The sequence below is a fragment of the Anarrhichthys ocellatus genome, unplaced genomic scaffold, assembly GCF_004355925.1.
Source record: "Anarrhichthys ocellatus isolate YVR2014 unplaced genomic scaffold, GSC_Weel_1.0 scaffold31, whole genome shotgun sequence".
Classification (NCBI taxonomy): domain Eukaryota; kingdom Metazoa; phylum Chordata; class Actinopteri; order Perciformes; family Anarhichadidae; genus Anarrhichthys; species Anarrhichthys ocellatus.
In genome coordinates this window covers 4,363,151-4,379,118 of record NW_022280061.1, presented here as the reverse complement: position 1 = coordinate 4,379,118, position 15,968 = coordinate 4,363,151, and the positions used below count along the sequence as shown (strand labels likewise).

The following is a 15,968-nucleotide window of genomic DNA, read 5'->3' as shown; positions in this document are numbered from 1 at the left end:
TCTCTCTCTGTCTCTCTGTCTCTCTCGCTCTCTCTCTCTGTCTCTCTCGTTCTCTCTCTGGCTCTCTCAGTGCTCAGCAAGCCTTCAAGCCTACGGCCAGTTCCAGTGTGAGCGGCTCGGTACAGTATTCATTGATAATAGATAAGATCTCTATTAATGAGGGAAAGGGTCTGAGGTCAGTTATTATCAAGCATGTCTATTGATGTTTTCGACATGGGCAATATTCTGTCAAGCTTGCTCTTCTCCTTCAGTTGTGAAGACGTTGGAAGTGTGTCTGTCATTTTCAGTAATGATTTCCCCTCCAGCTCTTATCTTTATGTTTTTATCCGTGGATGTCAGGAGCAGGTGAGTATTACACCCTGAAGATCTGAACGATTTAGTTTTCTTTGTTAAAGTGATAAATGATTAATCTGGCTTTTCTAATGGAAACATCATGAATAGTTCAGAGACTTTAGGCTGTATATAACACCTGTTCCTGTGTTGTGAAAACAAAGACGCACATTAGATGGATGGTTGGAGACGTCACACTGAGAGAGAATGAAAGAAACCAAACCACTGCTTGGCCAGCATCAGTTCATCTCAAGACAAAAGTTGCCAATGAGCAATTACTTTCGCTTTTCTGGAAGAAATACATTAGGTAGTGTTGTAAGGACGAGTATCAAAGACGGCAACGTAGATTTTAATTAAACGTCACGCCGCTGTCGAGGCTGTACTCAGGCCCAGCCAGGGCTTTGAGTTAGATGCTAATATTAGCATGCTACCATTCTGATATTGACAGTACCAACTTTTGCTAATTAGTGAACAAAAATCTGAGGCTGAAGGGACTATTTGGTCACAAACCAAAGAACTCAGACAAATTTAATTATGATCCGATATTGGCGCCGGATGAGACGTCAGGGTTCACCCTCTGGGGACCATGAATGTGTATATAGATTGTATGGCAACACATGGCCTGCTGCTATCACGGCTAAAATGATGTCGTTTAGATTCAGTTCACTTTTTTTGGCTTGACACCACAATCCAGTGTTGAAGCACAACGACTGCATTAATTCAGACTCTGCTCAGACAGAATGTTGGCAGATCCAGTATAACCCTAAAAGAAATGTTGTAGAATACTTTGAATTCATTTTGGGGGGGTGTATGTATGTATGTATGTATATATATATGCACACATGCCTGTGAACACACATAAAGGCACAAAAACAGATTACAGTGCGGGATAGTATGAAGACCTGCAGTCCATTCTGTGCTCCAATTTGAGCGTCTGATCTGAGCAGAGCAGACAGGCGAGAGCAGCGTGCCCTACAGTCATGTAAAATGCAAAGGAATATACTACTCTATTAAAACCTCCTGATAGCAGAGAGAGAGGCCACACACACACACACACACACTGGTGTACACATTCTTATGTTTGTACACACATAAGTGGAATGCACTTACATTTATTGTTCAATCTGCAGCATCATAGCATCCAGACACCAGCACTCAGTAGTTCTTGCTTATGAATGGAACACATTCACATTAGCGGCCTCGAGGTATGAATGTGGAAGTCTTCCACCTCTGTGCTTTACAACAGTGTGTTAATCAGGTCTGCGGGAATTGTGTAATTATTTTAATGTTTTGAATCACCATGAAGGGAAATCTCTTTTCTTTATCTGCAGAGAATCGACCCAGATTCAGAGCTGCGGTTTGTTAACCGTCTTCATGGCAGCTCCTCGTCCCGACTTGTCATCCGGTATCTCTTCCACAACACTTCTGAGTGCACTCCTAAGTGTACTTAACTCTTGCAAGTCTCCACATGTTCTTGTTTTATTATTAAACCCTCCCAACAGACTATCAACTCTTTTTATTCCGCCTACCACCAGAAGTTGCCTCCTTCAAATATTCTCCAGCACTCCTCTCAGCCCCTAACCCCAAACAACGCTTTAAAACACTTCAGATTGAATCCGCCCCTCAAATGCAGGACAAAATATTTACTTCAAGACGGGAATATATTTCTGTCTGACAACAAGCATCCTTCATGCCTCTTAAGTAGCGATAGTGCCGGGAGTAGTGCCGCTCTGAAAAGAGGGATCTCAGATGACGTGTTCTTTTATCATCGCCAGAAGAGCCGGGAGACGCTTTTAAGAGACATGCACATTATTATTGATAGACAATCTCAGTGCTGCAGGGCAAAAGTAGTTAACGTCGACTTCGGTCTCGTGTTCATCTCTCCTCTGTCTGCTTAATTGGCGTAAAGCGTAGTGACGAACATTGCATTCCAGTTGCCTTGGTGAGCCACGGGTTAACCAGGGTTACCTCTCCGCTTTCTAGTGTTTCACAGTTCGCTCAACGCTGAATTAAAGCAGCAGCATTGTACACGTATATCTGGTTAAATGCCCCACGGATACTGTACATAACATCACAAATGTTCTTTTAGACGGACAAAACACACGGACCCCTGAGTTTGTGTTCAAATCCACAAGACATCTTGAGGCTGATCCCAGGTAACGATGTAAAAGAGAATGGCTGAATCTCAGAGCTCTCCCGAGGCCTCGGTGGGACTATTTCTGGAGTCGGTGCTCATCTTGGCTCATCTCCTCTGACTCCCGCTTACAGTTTGCTCTTTCTCTCTCTCTCTCATGCTTCCCTAAAACGCTTGCTCACCCCGAGCTACTTGTTTATCAGTCCGATGTTTGTTCCTGTCAGGGACAATAAGTTCTCTCTCCGAAGCAGTCTACTCAGTTATTCTTCATGTGGCCCCTGGGCTGTTCTTAGTCAGCCCGTGTCCCCAGACACCTCTCCACTGACCAATGGAGGGCTTTAACTGTTTATGGCTCTTAGGTGAAAGCTTCATACGAGCAAATTAGGTAATGGGGATGTATGGGTCACTTCAGGGGAAACCAGTGAAGGCATTTTGTAAACGCTGATCGGAGCGACGCTGTTTTGTGACATCACACTGGGATTAAGAAGAAGTTATTCTGAATGCAGATGTTGTTTTTCGACAGGAATACACACTATACGTACATACTGACGACACGATTACACAATGCAATGCTACCACAGCTAAGGGTTAACATCAGAAAAAGAAAAAGAAAAGGTCTATTGCTGAAAGTGTCTTTACAGAGTCCCAGTTGACAAAGATTTGCTTGGAAGCTTCCGGACCAAGAGGAATTTTCCTTTTTCATTTCCGTCCACTTGGGATGCGATTTCACACCATTAGCCCCCCCCCCACCGCCCCTCCTCCCAAACACCCCCGGACCATAAATATTTCAACCTCTCAATCTATATTCATTATAAAACACATGCCCAATGCAGTATGTGGTTGTGAGGACACAAGGCTTTTATTTATTCATCTTATTTATTTATATTTCTTTCCTGAGGGTGAGACGTTGGTTTCTATCCATCTGTGCTGATTGCTGGCTATTACTGAGCACTTAGAGCCTCCCCTGAACTAGCCAGAGGGGAGCACAGTCCTCCAGAGATCTGCTCACTTCAGGCTAAGAGGTGTGTTTGTTGTGTGTGTTTTTTGGGGAAGTAACAGAGTTATCAGCAGAGTGATAGCAAACATCAAAAGCAATGAAAGACAAAAAAACACTAAAACTGTGTCAATAAGAATTCAGTTTTCATCGTGTTGGCAACTATTCCTGTCGATTGTCATGCCCTTTGAATGTGCCTGTTTACAGTTCATTGTCCTTGCTCCTCTTCACTGTGTGAGCTCATGATCGGGTTTCTCTGGTGATTAAGTTCGGTCAAAGTTATCGACGCTCTCCTTTGTATTTTGCCTCAGGTTCACATGCCATGAATCCCATCTTTTGGAATCCTTTAACTGAAACTTCATAATCCTTTAAGCACACAACTTGTTTTTATTCTTTCTGCACACTTGCATGTAGTTGTCATACACACTCTTGTTTAGACGGCGAGAGTGCTCACTTGCGCTAACCTCTGCTTGTTAAAGAATACTGCAGGCGTGCAGACTCAACTCCTTTGATTATTGGTTGTAGGTTTTCACATTCAACCTGACGTCTCCACAGACAGTGGATTGAGATCGTCCTGCTGGGCAGGACGCCTGGGAAACACCAGAGGCCCCATAATACCATATTATTGCGGCTTTGCAATATGCTGACTATTGTGATATCAAAAATTGTCATTTATTACTCTTTTTCAACTGCAAATTTATCAACAGTTTTCGCTCGCTTCATCTCACTTTAGTCCGTTTCTAATAGGCCTGTAGCCAGTTAATCAAAATGTTATTATCGTCAACTATTTCCTTTTAGTTATTTTAAGTCATTCTATGGTGGCGATTTGCATAAAAACACAATTCAAATGATATGGAAATAAAAGACTGGGTGTTTAGTGGACTGGGTGTTTAGTGGACTGGGTGTTTAGTGGACTGGGTGTTTGGGGACTGGGTGTTTAGTGGACTGGGTGTTTAGTGGACTGGGTGTTTAGTGGACTGGGTGTTTGGGGACTGGGTTTCACTGCAGCTATTTATTCAGCAGCATCCAGCGAAGCTGTAAATGTCAGGAGGCCAGTGTCTGTCTGGTCCCATGGGTGTGACTGTGTGTTGCATCACTTTAAAGGCATGCAGGTCAGCTCCGCCACACACACTGTACATGTTCTGCTCTGCTTAGATCTGGATGACCGCATCCTGTGGTACAAGACCGTCAAGGTGTGCGTGGTTGAGTGAGCCTTTGTAGTTGAAGGTGTATTTGACCATCCTTGTGTGTCTACGTATGTGCACATAAGTGTGTTCAGTGTCACAGAAACAATCTGTCCAGTAGTGTGTGTACATTGTTTTAAGGACAGGATACAGATAAGAGCTGTAGCTGGCACAGTGTGCAAGTCTTTATCAATGCTGGGAACATTAATTTAATTCAATTAAACCTTTGGTTGCAACCACAGTGGCCACAAGAATGTATGTCTAAAGAACATCTGCTGAATATCCGGGCTAGTCCACACACATTTATGTAAACATCGTTTTTTCTCCTTTTACTCAAAAATTAAAATCCACACACACATTGTTTTAACCGCAGAGACGATGGCGGTGGGGTCTGTGTTGTGGGATAGTTGGATGTTAGCAGTGACCTCTGCAGCTTATTCTGCTCCTCAATATAGTGGAAGAGTGACTGTTGGTGGCACGCCATGTTGTCTCAGTAGTGATGGAGATAACTGAGCACTCTGTTCAGAGACTCTGTTGTTGACGTGTAGACGGGGAAAACTGAGATTCTTCAACCTGGCCAGAGTTCCAAAGCTCTGTTTAAGTATCTTAAAATGCTGTTTGGACAAAAGGCCAAAACGCATAGAAAACGCTACGTTAACTAAAATAACCTTGTATGTGTGGACGAGGCCTAAATGTACATGTTTGTGCCAAACTGATGCACCAACAACAACATTGCATTGTGTTGCTGTTAACTCAACAGTGTGATGTTTGTCTGTGACTCTCACTTTTTAACGGATGTGATGTGAAGCTCCTGTTAATGGCCCTATATTGACTGTCAGCATGAAACCACATTGAGTATTCCACGTCTGCAAATAGTGAAGCTCATTCTCTGGTGTTATGGATAAGTGTTGACCCCCCCCCTCCCTCGCTCAAACGCCCCCCAGACTTAGAGCATCCCTCCGCTGCCTCCTGTCCTTCTCCTCCTTCCTTCTCCTCTTTCCTCTGCCTTCATCCCTCCATCTTACCTATTGATTGGCCAATAATGTTTTTCAGTGGTAGATTAATGGCACATTACCCCGACAGGAGTGTCTGATGGGACAGGACGTGAGGGAGGGCGTGGGAGACGATGCTGTTTAATTGATACACGGTTTGTGTGTGTGTGTGTGTCTGAAATGTAATGGAGATTATTTTACAAATATTTCATGCAGCTGGGTTATTTAGTTTTTGTTTTGTCTGTAGTTTTGCCTGAAGAACGATGAAAATACTTTAATCTGAGTAACAATGGATTTGTTCACATTATTGTAGCTGCATAGATGAAAAGCTTGGATATCCAAAATGCAAGCTTATGAAGTAAAATATCCAAATAAAGGTTATTTTTATTTACTTACGTTTTGTCGTTTGAGTTTACAGCATCATGTTAACCTGCTAAACTGTCACACACGGATAATAAATGCCCTTTTGTGAATCTTGTTGTGGACAGCAGTTTAAACAATGAAGTAAGAAAAGTTGTGCAATCACAGAATTCATTAATTTATCTTTATTTGTTTTTACTCTCTCACTTAGCTTGCTTTGCAATTAATGGCTGGCCTCGGTCCAATCTGGTCTCATCGTCTCTCTTTCCTGCACTCTCTCCTCTCTTATCGCTGTCTCTGTATCACTTACTTTTATCTGATTTCATCCCCTCTTCCATCGTTCAATTTCCTCCAGCGATCTGCACCATGTAGAAGGGGGGGTGACTAAATTAGCAGATCAATAGGCCATCAAAGAGTCTTTAAGTGTGACACATACACAGACGTCCTGTCTCAGGTTCCCCCCTCTAACTAATAGCCTTGTTGTTTACTGTACAACGTGCTGTGTCATGTAGTTCTGGTCCCTGTTGCCCTCCGTTGCATCGGGACACCCCGGGGGAATCCCTGGACAGAGCTGATGCTGGAGACACAGTTTGTGTTTGATCAGGATGAGCAACATTGTTGAGACATTGTTGAACTGAGAGCTGTGGTCGATATCAATCCCCACCAGATTGAGTATGTTGTTGTTTTGGCTTAAAGAGCCTAAAACAGAGAATCTGTATGAGATGCTCATGTCAAACCCACTGGTGACAGTCCGTCTGTGCTGTCATGTCGCTGAAACATGTTCAGGGACCGTCTGTTGTCTCTCCTCTCTCCCATCGTCTTGGGCGATGACCTTTGTCAGATGACTGGGAGAGGTCAACGGAGGTTATAGTAACAAGCGAGCTGAGAGAGAGGCCTCATCTAGTCATGCAGAAAAGAGCTGCCGGAGAGTCACACACACACACACACACACACACAGAGTCACTCTTCAACTAACAGTAACCGGACTTCCTTGCTCCTGACCAGCCAGACCTCAGCTATAGAGAGGCACAGACCCATGCAGAAACACAAACATGATCGTAGCTTTTCCAACACAAACACACACTCATCAACTGGTTCTCTCCTCCCTCCCTCCCTCCCTCCCTCCCTCCCTCTCTCTCTCTCTTTGTTACACACTCTCCTCCTCAGTCCTCCTCATTCAGTCATAATCGCACACAGTCAGGCTTCAGTGCACAGACTACTGTGATGAGCTATGACAAGGCAAGAGGCGGGAGTCAAGTACAGTAAGAATGGGAGAGGAGGATGGTAACGAATGAAAAGAGCACAGTGGTTGAAAAACAATTAGCACTTCTTATAAAAAGCATTCTGGTGAATTAGTGCATTTATGTCTGATGTGCTCGGTAAGGTCATTCATAATGAATACAACTTTATATTACTTTTTTTTTTACCTTGGTCTCTGCAGTCTGAAGTTCCCGCCCGAGTGCCTTTAAGATAGTATGATCTGCAATTTATGTCTCCATTAAATACAACTTAAATGTTAATAACATACCATTTGGCCACACCTTGCATCTTGACAGTCTGCCATCATGTCTGAGCGGATAGCCGCCAGGGATTGTGGGTACTGAGCAGCGGTGTGACTCTCTCTAGCAGCTCTGAAACTCGAGACTGCCTGCTGGACATAACAGGCCTCTCGTCTTCGATGAATTGATACACACACTGTGTGTCTGAATCACACACATAATAATGCATGAAAATGATTTCTTTATTATTTGGGGGTCGATAATGAACAAATAGCGTCCTGGTTTGTAATGTTTAATAACTATTTAATAACTATTCATCAATGTGCATCTGCTGTTTAATGCTTTTAAGGTTCTGGTCCGTAGGATTTAATGCTTGATGCGTGTGAAGGGTAAGTGTTGTGTCAAAGTGCACAGAGGGCAGCACCCATCAGGTCACCTGACTTTCAGTTCAGTCGATGCAGAAAGTGGATTTCCATTAGTGGGAAAAAAAAATGGCGTGATTCCTTTTTTCATCCTGTGACAATTAATGTCGGATCATTTTATTTTAGATTATATTTTGTTTGGATGCAGTTTAGTTCTGCACTAACAAATCCTGCAAGTCCAAGTTTGTGGCCCAATGAGGATGAAACCGTTCACTGCAGTTTCCAAAAATGAGAACTTTACACTCTGAAGCCTTTATCAGACTGGTCAGTACAATGAGTCTTTATGTAATAATAAATAGAGTATTTTTAATAAAATGTCTTAGCTTTTTAAAGAGGAACCAGACTCATGTCATGTTGCCTATTTACCATAATGTGGAGTTTACGTGATCGATCTGCAGGTTATATCAGTTACGGAAATACATTTAGGTAAACTTTTTATAATTATTGATGTTTTTACTTTCGGAAACATTAATGCAACGGATCCTCCTGATATTGTCTTTGCTGGTTACTGACTTTTTGTCTTTTATTCCTGGACTGCTCTCGGTGACCATGAGTCACACATTCAACACATGTTCAGTGATGTGATTTAAAGCGAGTCCGTAAGGAACGAGCCTTTGCTGGTTGGGTTCTGCTGAGGCTGCTGGTCGGTCTGTGGCTTTGGTACGACAGCGTGGAGGAGACAGCTCGAGGATCTACACACTGTCTCACACAGAAAGTTAGGAAGCGACAGCGTCACCTCCCGTCTGCAGGTCCACTTCCTGCAGGGATTCGTTTTCCCAAAATGTTTTTGCTTTCTTAAAAATAACAAAATGAGTTGCTTGTGTCGCTCACGATGTTGTGTAGTTTGTGTGAATATGCCGGGTATATGTGGAAGCTTTCAGACAGAAACGTATACGGGGATGAGTCTCACCTCCTGTCTGTACCACTTCCTGCATGCAGGGAATGTGTTTATTGACCCACATGTCATACTGTACTGTACTGTACATTGTCCAAATGTTTTTGGTTTCTCAACAAAGAACTAAATCAGTGGCATATCATATTGCCAATCTGGTATTCCAAATGTGTAGTTTACATCTTAATATGCCGCTTATGACCAGTTACAGATAAATATTTAGATTTTGATATTGACATCTGTAGTTTGTACATTTTATCCAAACTTACTGATATTATTACAGTTGAAATGGTCTTGTTTACTTATAATATGCTATCAAGCTGTTAGTTACAGATTTGATAAGCAATTCTGACTTTATGCATGTTTTATACCACAGTTTTGGCCCCAATTTAAAACAGCATGCTGTTTAACGCACGTTGAGGCTTGAGTTAGGAGAGTGTGTCTATAGAGCACTTTGGCTCTATTGGATTAGCAACCATTGTCTCGTTTAAGATGGATTTCAGCTAAGGGACCTTTACTGACACTAAATGTTTAAGTTCTTGATTCGATTTTAATATTTTGCCAATTTTTATTTGATAGCTGCTCAATCCATAAGTCTTCTTATATTCATTTATCTATAAAATCCATTTTTACATGTTTGAATCACTTAACATACATTGTGTCCTCATCATCTGCAGTTTCATAAAAAATACAATGACAAAAAGTTCAGAACAAAATAGTGAATAATTCTGTAAAAATATTTCTTGAATGAAGATGTTTTAATTACAGTTTCAATAACTGGTGTAATGAGCCGAAAGGCAAACGTTGAATAAAGTAAGAATAGTAGGATGCTCAGAAAAAATTGACATGCGTGAAACATAATAAAATGTTAATTACATTCATTTAAATACATAGATAATTTCAGTAATTCAAAATTCATTATAATACAGGAAATGCATGCAAATAGCTTGGCTATAGTAATTTCTTTGGTGGCTTATAGGCTGCTGGAAATGCTGTTGTCAATGATAATAATAATAATAATAATAATAATAATAACGATGATAATAATAATAATAATTATGCTATGTCATGTAAACAATAAATGTAAGGGTTGATAATGTTTAGGCCTCCCTCAGGCTATCATTAGCTGAGCCTGTTATTTCCTAAAAACGGCTCTGTGTTCTGTGTCATAGCAGGTCTGGTGCCGGCCGATCCGGAACCAACAGCTTTGACTGGAAAAATAAATCAAACCGAGTCAGCTCATTTTGAAGTGATATGTAACTACTCCTCCGTGGGTGTAGCCTACTTGCAGTCTTCACAGACAGTAAGGCCGCGGGTCCGACCCAACATCTAAACACCTTGCTTGAAACTTGGCAACAGACCACCAAAAAGCGTCTCTTTCACGTGAGGGAATGAATCATCATCATACGTCCCCGTCGTACAGACTGAAGTACTTGCTGGCGTTTGTGAAGCAGAGATAAGGCGTGCTACTCCCCGGGTACACCACGGGCAGAGGCATGGGCAGCAGGCATCTGCCCAGCAGGTTGCTCTCTTTGTACAAGGCCGGGAGCTGCCCCACCACCATGGGCTTTCCAGTCTCGGGGAAATCGGTAACAGTTCCGTCGATTTCGGTCGAGATCTGCCGTTTCAATTTATTCCTGCGGTTCTGGAACCATATTTTCACCTGGGTCTCCGTGAGCTGGAGGGAACTGGCGAGGCAGGCGCGCTCCGCGCTGCTCAGGTAGCGTTTCATGTCGAAGGTAGACTCCAACTGGAAAATCTGTCTCTTGGAGAAAATTGTGCGCGTTTTCTTTTTCGTTATCATTTTGCTTTTCTTGGCAGGGCTGCCCCCTTTGTGGGTGTCCGTGGCCGTGGTGGTGGAGCTGCTGTCGTCGCAGCTGCTGTCCCCGCTCTCGAAGCGAACCTCCGTCGCCTTCTTCGGGTCTCCGCGGCTGATGACTGACTCCGTCGCTCCGTTGCAGTCTGTGATCAACTCTGCGAACAAATGACACTCCGTTTAACCCGCTGTGGTTAAGTCTCAACTGTGCCGCTACATTAAGCTGAAACATCTGATGAGCGCGGTGCGTTATGGTGAACACGGATGACACAAAGTCTCTGCACGCGGCCCACAAACCGCTACGAATTCACCAAAACCCTCTTACCTTTCTCGTTAAGCCTGCAGCCCGGGTCCTGGCGCTGCTGGACTACATGCTCGTCGTGGTGACTCTGGAAACCGTCTTTACGCATCGCCGTGGCCGAGTCATCCCGCAGTCCGGCGGGGTGACGACCGTCCCAGTTCCTCCCGCTCGTCTTGAGATTGAGGATGTTGTCAATAGTGAATTTGAGAGAGGCGGCGGGTCGGCATGGTGCGTCCACTTTGTTCATATTCTCCAAGGCTTAAGTCCTTTTCTTTTTGTTTACTTCCGCAACTCTGCTCGCCTTTAAATCTAAACCGGGACGTTAATATGACCGCTAACGTCTCGATGCTCCACGCACCATAGCAGCAGCCACTGAGCAGACACCGCTGGGCTGTTGATGCTCTGCATGTACCTTAACCGCACGCACCGGATGGAGCGCGTTGTACTCGTTGATTGGTCCAGAGGAGCGTGCAGTAGGCCGGCGGACCTATGACATAAAGGGGATGGGATGAGAGGGGAGGGCACGAGAGTGTTGTTGTGCCCTCCCTCTCCTCTCCTCGACCCCTTTACCCTCCTACATCTGCTGCAAGGAGACCCGGTCCGGAGCTCTGCAGGGGTCCCTCAGGAAAATAAAGCGTTTAATGTCGCTGTTATTTCACACCGCGCTGTATGTGCGCTGCGACACACGATTGATGGTGGTTCTGATTTAGCCTGCATTCTTTCTGGAGTTCGGCTGCTCAACTGGAGTCAGATGTTGGTGTTGAAAACAATTTTGTCAACTTGAAATCTGAACGTAAATCAGATTATCATTTGTGTCATTGCTTTGTGTGTCTATCTGTGGCATTTTATAATAGTATTTCTCAAAAGCATTCTTTTTTTGTTTTTATAATTGGAGTATTTTTTTGTCTCTGTGAGTTGAAATTGCTGCATTTTAGCTAAAACAATGTGAGGTTATATAGCCTAGTAAAATGATAGCACAGTTTCTTGTTCACGTTTGAAACTATGTAACCTTATTGCATTTAAAAACGGATCTTTTCTTCATAAGGAATCATTTATTGTCTGCATAGTATCTGCAGGTCAAAGGCTATTTGCTCATTTAAAACGGTGACATGTGAATCACTCGAAACCTCGTGTTTCTGTTCTACAATGTTAGCGTCATATTTATTTTGAGTAGCCATTGTCCATCCGGATTTTTAATGTATCTTTAACGGGTTGGAATCACGTAATTTTTGCATAAATAAAGGTCCGCATGCAGAGTGGAATTCAGGAGGCGTTTCCACTTATTAGGAATATTTAATCAACACAAGAGCACAACTTGCTGCTTGGCATTAGTTATTTAAAACGTCTGCGCGAACCGGTAAAACAGAGTCAAATGAGATGGAAATGAGACTCTGCATTTTTGTATCCTGATTATTTAAAAAATATTTTTTACATATCACTGATGGGCAAACAATATTTTATTTTTTCTAATGGATTATTTAATGAACTAGACGCTCAGATGATATGGAGGAGCGTGGATAGCAGTAACAGAGGCCTATTGTAGCAGAAACTTCAAGCGTATGTTAACTTTGTCATTTCCTAAACAGTCTCGTGCTACGTTGTTCTCTCTCTGTGTCACCGCGCATGTGCACAAACACTGTTCTGTGTGACGCTTCATGGTTATGATTGACAGACGCATTTGAGCTCAGTGAGTATTTATAAACAGAAAAGCAGACAATTGAGTGATTGTTGTTGTTTTTATTATGTGGAAAAAGTGACAAAGGTGGAAAATTGTGTGGCTTTAAATATAAAACTTTGCAAAAATATGTGTGTATTCAAACATACAGTAGGCTACAGTACGAACATCTTTTCTTGCTCTCGGCCTTGCTTGGTATTCTGTGACAGAAGCACGCTCCCGTGGAGGCTTATGAGATAAGATGATCCATTACTGCGTCTTCATGTCTCTGCGGCTCTTATCTTTGGATGCAGTCAACGGTTTTCTGCGGCATTGTGGGTTATTGCACGACTCAGTATGGGTGAATTTATCTTATAAACACACAGCTTGGCATATTAGTCTTCGACAGTCTTTACACCAAGCCGGTCATCTGTGATCGCAACATGCTCATGGAGTGAGCGAACGAGGACAGAGGGTAGCTGGAGAAGCCCGCGACTGCTGGAGAAAGAAGATGTCCGTTCAGGGTGAAACCCAGTGCTGCAGATGGTCCGGGACCCTCGTGATACAGAATGGGGACCCTGACAATCCGCTGGGTCGAGTGGGGGATGTGTGCAGCCTCAAGGTCCGCCGCTAGCTGTCTCTTCCATTTATTCCTCCGGTTCTGGAACCAGATTTTGACCTGAGTCTCTGTCAGGTGGAGAGACACTGCCAGTCCCGCTCTCTCCGAGCTGCTCAGGTACCGTTTCATGTCGAAGGTGGACTCCAGCTGAAATACCTGACTGCGGCTGAACACGGTCCGGGTCTTCTTCTTCCGGGTGGAGCTTGGGTCCGAGGATGCGTCCAGCTCCGACCGCGCATCAAACCCGTTATGCGTGTCCTCGTTGTCGTCTGTCAGGTTACTGTCGGCTGTTTTCCTGTCAGTTTCGTCGCTGCCCTCCGTTATCGGCTCAGATACGGCGGGGGAGCACCTGTCACTGGTCGATATGGAGCAGCAGTGGTCGTCTGAACTTGTGTTATCTCTTGGACCTGAAAGGAGAACAAAAGCAGGAACATGAGTGACATTCAAAGCACATTTCCCCAGCGCAGCTTTCTGATGTTTGTTGGCCTTAAAACAAACGCTTCCCCTCTTCAATGCGTTTAAATGCGGCGGAATAATTCAGTCCATCGGAATAAAGAAATACAAACTGCTGCATCAGAAGAAAAGGACGGACAAGTTAGAAGAGATCAAACGTTTCCTATCTGACGTTTTCATAAAGACATGTTTGGACATTTTAATTCACTTTGAATGCCATTTGTATTTTGCAACCCATCCGTTACCGGACAGGTGCGCATGGGGAAACTAGGCGTTTTGATGTGATTGCGTATAACATGATCCATGTGAGGATGCTGTGTCAGGCCCGATTGTGATGCAGATGAGATAAATAGCGTAACAGTCTACCGAAGGAAACCCGACTAGTTCTTTGCAATTCATAACTTAATAATGACATCGAACGAGTACTGATTTGTGTGGGCTATTGCATTGGCCAGGGGCTTCCATCTCCTGTGCACCAGGCTGTTGGTACTGGAATGTTAAAATCAAAGTATCCGACCGCATAGGCATCAAGAGGAGGGGCACTTAGTTGTGATGTTAGGGCGACTGTGAGTGGGACAAATGACACTGGACATGCGTAAAAGCGTCACGTTGACGTACACTACTGCGCCATCTGTTTGGGGATTTACTGGCATTTGTGCGTAATCTTGAGACCGAGACACGGATCTCGTGACAAGCATGAAATTTCCTCTGCTTTTGTACAGCAGAGGACGAATTACGCTTACGGTGATCACGCGTGAAAAACACTGGGGCTTAGTGGGTTTTACAGATCGATGCCCGTGTTCCGTATCCTTTAAACGGGTGTGGGAAGCTCGGTGAGCTCAGGGTGGGTGAACGGTTAGCAGAGTCACGGCTACAACAGTCTCCACACTCGACTCGCCCTGACTTTGTTGCTTTTATTTAACGAAGCGAATCAAAGCTGGCTTTATTAACTCGTGGTTCTAAGAACCTTTGATAAATGTGCACAAATAAATAAACGGCCTGACTTTGTGAATAATACCAAATTATTGATGTAAATAAAAATAGAAAGGTATGCGATAAGTACTGTTCCTTTAACTTTAAAAACTCTGTTGTCATGTGTTGATTCCGATACTCCGTGAAATTCACATTATTCATTATTATTTTTGAAGCAAAAATAAATGAAAAATGATGGTCAGCGTCTATTCATACAGCCCTGCTGACAGCACAGTAGCTGCAACAAACTGTCTACAGAGTGCGTCGTATGTTGCACGCGGGCTAATATGCTGCAGCTTCATTAGTAGCGTTGCAGTTTTTTCAGGAAAATTATCATCTATTTTCAGTGACGCATAACAGCGACACTCTACTCACTATGTGGCGTTTCCAACGCTCTGAAGTTTAAGGCAGCTCCCCCGCGGTACCACTTCAACGGCGAGTCTCTGTACGGGGACCGAGCGGTGGAGCTGGAGCCATCCGGCGCTGGAGCGCTCACGTCGGCTTGATGTACTTTCAGGACTCGGCCGGCGGACCCCGTCTCCACAGCAGCTCCCCCACGACTCCTGTCCGACATCGATTCATGTCCATTCCGTCCCTGGCCTAGTAGGTTCTCGATGAAAAACGACGACGCCCTCGATGAAGTGGAAGTCTGGTTGTCCGATAGCTTCTCCTGCATGTTTTTTGTTTGTTTTGTTTTCCCCCCAAGTTGACGGTGCTTTCACGCAAAACCGAGCGGGTCCTGTGTTGTTTGTGAGTTAAGGCAACCAAAAATCCAAGCAGTCATTTCAAGCGTCGCTGCTTTTGCGCCGTGATCTGATGTGGAGTCATGGCAGAGACGGGACGGGGATCTCCTCGGTGCCAGCGGGAGGCGAGGGAGACAGGGACACCGACGCAGTAGTAGACAGTGAAACGTCAAGTCAAACGCCTAACGAACCGAGGGCACCCAGCGATTGGACGAGCACAACGGCAAATGGGGTTTTCCAAGGAAACGAGAATTGCTGTCTTTCTGCGTCAGTCGTCGCTGATGCTCTCCCCCCCTCTCTGTGTGTGTGTGAGTGTGTTTGTGCATGTGTGTGTTCACGTGCAGGTCCGTCCCCTCGAGGCCATAGCCAGTAGACAACTTCTGTTCGTGGTACAGTAGTCTTTATTTGGGTCAATTAGAGTGCAAATCAAAATAAAGATCCACCATGGCAGCAGCCATCCCCAGGTCGAGCTCCCCCCTGGTGCACTCTAACATGGAAGGCTTACAGTCAGATATAACTGACAGGGAACGACAGTGTGGAGCCTGTCAATTTTAAGTGTGTGTGTGTGTGTGTGTGTGTGTGTGTGTGTGTGTGTGTGTGTGA

The 15,968-nt window shown here is 44.2% G+C and overlaps 2 protein-coding genes across 2 annotated transcripts; both read right to left on the bottom strand.

Moving 5' to 3' along the window:
• Positions 1-10,167: 10,167 nt before the first annotated feature.
• hmx4 (H6 family homeobox 4) lies at positions 10,168-11,171 on the bottom strand. The gene is made up of 2 exons (XM_031864439.1): positions 10,949-11,171; positions 10,168-10,781 (listed from the first exon to the last, which is right to left on the bottom strand). Exons 1-2 carry the CDS (start codon positions 11,169-11,171, stop codon positions 10,210-10,212), a joined length of 795 nt encoding a protein of 264 aa, XP_031720299.1. The 3' UTR covers positions 10,168-10,209.
• Positions 11,172-12,693: 1,522 nt separating this feature from the next.
• On the bottom strand, positions 12,694-15,298 carry hmx1 (H6 family homeobox 1). Its single transcript, XM_031864873.1, has 2 exons — positions 14,998-15,298; positions 12,694-13,604 (listed from the first exon to the last, which is right to left on the bottom strand). The coding sequence occupies exons 1-2, from the start codon at positions 15,296-15,298 to the stop codon at positions 12,991-12,993; spliced, it is 915 nt and encodes a 304-aa protein (XP_031720733.1). The 3' UTR covers positions 12,694-12,990.
• Positions 15,299-15,968: the final 670 nt, after the last annotated feature.

What these genes read in the sequence shown, in the direction of transcription:
- hmx4 (XM_031864439.1), bottom strand. Translation starts at nt 11,171, where the DNA reads ATGAACAAAGTGGACGCACCATGCCGACCCGCCGCCTCTCTCAAATTC. An exon ending in CTGCAGGCTTAACGAGAAAG is followed by an intron (nt 10,782 to 10,948) that starts GTAAGAGGGTTT and finishes ATTTGTTCGCAG; the next exon opens with AGTTGATCACAGACTGCAAC.
- hmx1 (XM_031864873.1), bottom strand. Translation starts at nt 15,298, where the DNA reads ATGCAGGAGAAGCTATCGGACAACCAGACTTCCACTTCATCGAGGGCG. An exon ending in AGCGTTGGAAACGCCACATA is followed by an intron (nt 13,605 to 14,997) that starts GTGAGTAGAGTG and finishes TTCTCCTTTCAG; the next exon opens with GTCCAAGAGATAACACAAGT.